This window comes from Vollenhovia emeryi, unplaced genomic scaffold, assembly GCF_000949405.1.
Source record: "Vollenhovia emeryi isolate VEMERY1.0 unplaced genomic scaffold, V.emery_V1.0 DF939829.1, whole genome shotgun sequence".
Lineage (NCBI taxonomy): Eukaryota > Metazoa > Arthropoda > Insecta > Hymenoptera > Formicidae > Vollenhovia > Vollenhovia emeryi.
This window is the reverse complement of record NW_011966537.1, coordinates 1-1501: the sequence shown is the minus strand read 5'-3', so window position 1 is coordinate 1501 and position 1501 is coordinate 1. Positions and strand designations below refer to the sequence as shown.

The 1501-nt window shown below is 46.8% G+C and overlaps 1 protein-coding gene across 1 annotated transcript in view; it reads right to left on the bottom strand.

The window, feature by feature from the left end:
* Positions 1-680, bottom strand: part of LOC105556710 — a 9048-nt gene extending 8368 nt beyond the window's left edge. Inside the window, exon 1 of the mRNA XM_012003801.1 lies at positions 272-680. Within this exon, the coding sequence (XP_011859191.1) occupies positions 272-680 (409 nt within the window). The remainder of the gene's footprint in view (positions 1-271) is intronic.
* Between the last annotated feature and the right edge of the window lie 821 nt (positions 681-1501).

Genomic DNA, 1501 nt, shown 5'->3' with positions numbered 1-1501 from the left:
TTTCCGACATACAGACCCGTTTTCGAAATACAGACCCGTTTCCAGACCCGTTTACAGACCCGTTTTCGAAATACAGACCCGTTTACAGACCCGTTTCCGAAATACAGACCCGTTTTCCGAAATACACACCCGTTACTGAAACACAGACCTGTTTTCCGACATACAGACCCGTTTTCGAAATACAGACCCGTTTCCAGACCCGTTTTCCAAAATACAGACATGTTTCCGATTCGCCGATACTCGAGTTAATTTACAATAAAACCGGCCTCACGAAGTTCCTCGATAATGGACAGCATCTCGTTGTCATGCGCGTTGTGACCGTCTCGGCGCGAAGCGTCGAGCAATCGTAAGCTGTCCACAAGTTCATTGGGATCATCCCAGTGCACGTAATCACTCGCATTGTTGTTTAGCGTCATAGCGCGAGGTAATCCTTTTCCAGATTTCGTCTTGGACCGGGTCTTTATTCCTTCGTCCGACACTAACGGTGTGATTATATGGTTGTACTTGTACCCCTTAGTACCAAGTTTTTGACCTTTCACGTTGTAATTGCGCTTGTACATATTTGTTGCCAGAAGTATACTCTTGTACTTTTGTAGATCCTCCATCGTGTACTTCTCATCGTCGGGAAGTCTCTTGAAAATCAGCTCGTAAAGACCGTATGCCTTTGTATCGCACGCCATCGAGAATTATATTATCATCGCTCGTCGAACCGTTTACTACCGAGCCTCATTCCATCATTGTCGAGATGAACGCCATACGTAAAATCTATATCACTGTATGTACCGCACCTTTTGGTATGCGGTCCGCGTAGAACTGCCTCAATATATTTTTGGCTCAGCGGACCCAGGTGCGTCTGCAACGCTGCTTGACCCTGTCGCGTTTGTATCTCGCGTTGAACGGCTGTCGGGAGCGAATCCTCCGTGGTTTGGAAAACATCTTCGGATTCAAAAGGTTCGTCGATCTGTGTGGCCACCGCCTCCGCCGTTGCTGGATGTATGGCGCGCGGTGTGGATGTTATCAACGGTGCTCCCAGTGTACTCGATGCATCGTATGATTTATACTGTTTTGACTCGATCGGCGAGTGAACTGGTGAGACTCGACGCTTCTTTACATTTTTCAGTATCGCATCCTTTTCACGCTTACGACCGTACAACGTTTCAATCTCTATGTCGTCGATCGGCTCGTCTTTAATCGCGCGCACCCCGCTGGAGTTGTCAACGATTTTTTTCACCGGCTCAATGATTGGCTTAAAATGAGTCTTCACAGCAATATCATCCTCGATGCTACTGGTCTTCAAAGCGCGATATTTCTTGCGAATTGATTCACTCGTTTTTTTAATCTCTCTCGCAATCTTTTCACGCTTGTTAATATCATCACTCCCAGCCATGCTGACCGCTCACTTTTCACCCAACGGAATACAGGCAACGACTAACCGTTTTGCGGTACAGCAAACATGTTAAATCCCTTTCTGTATCGCCCATTTTTTAGCGCACTGTCCTTG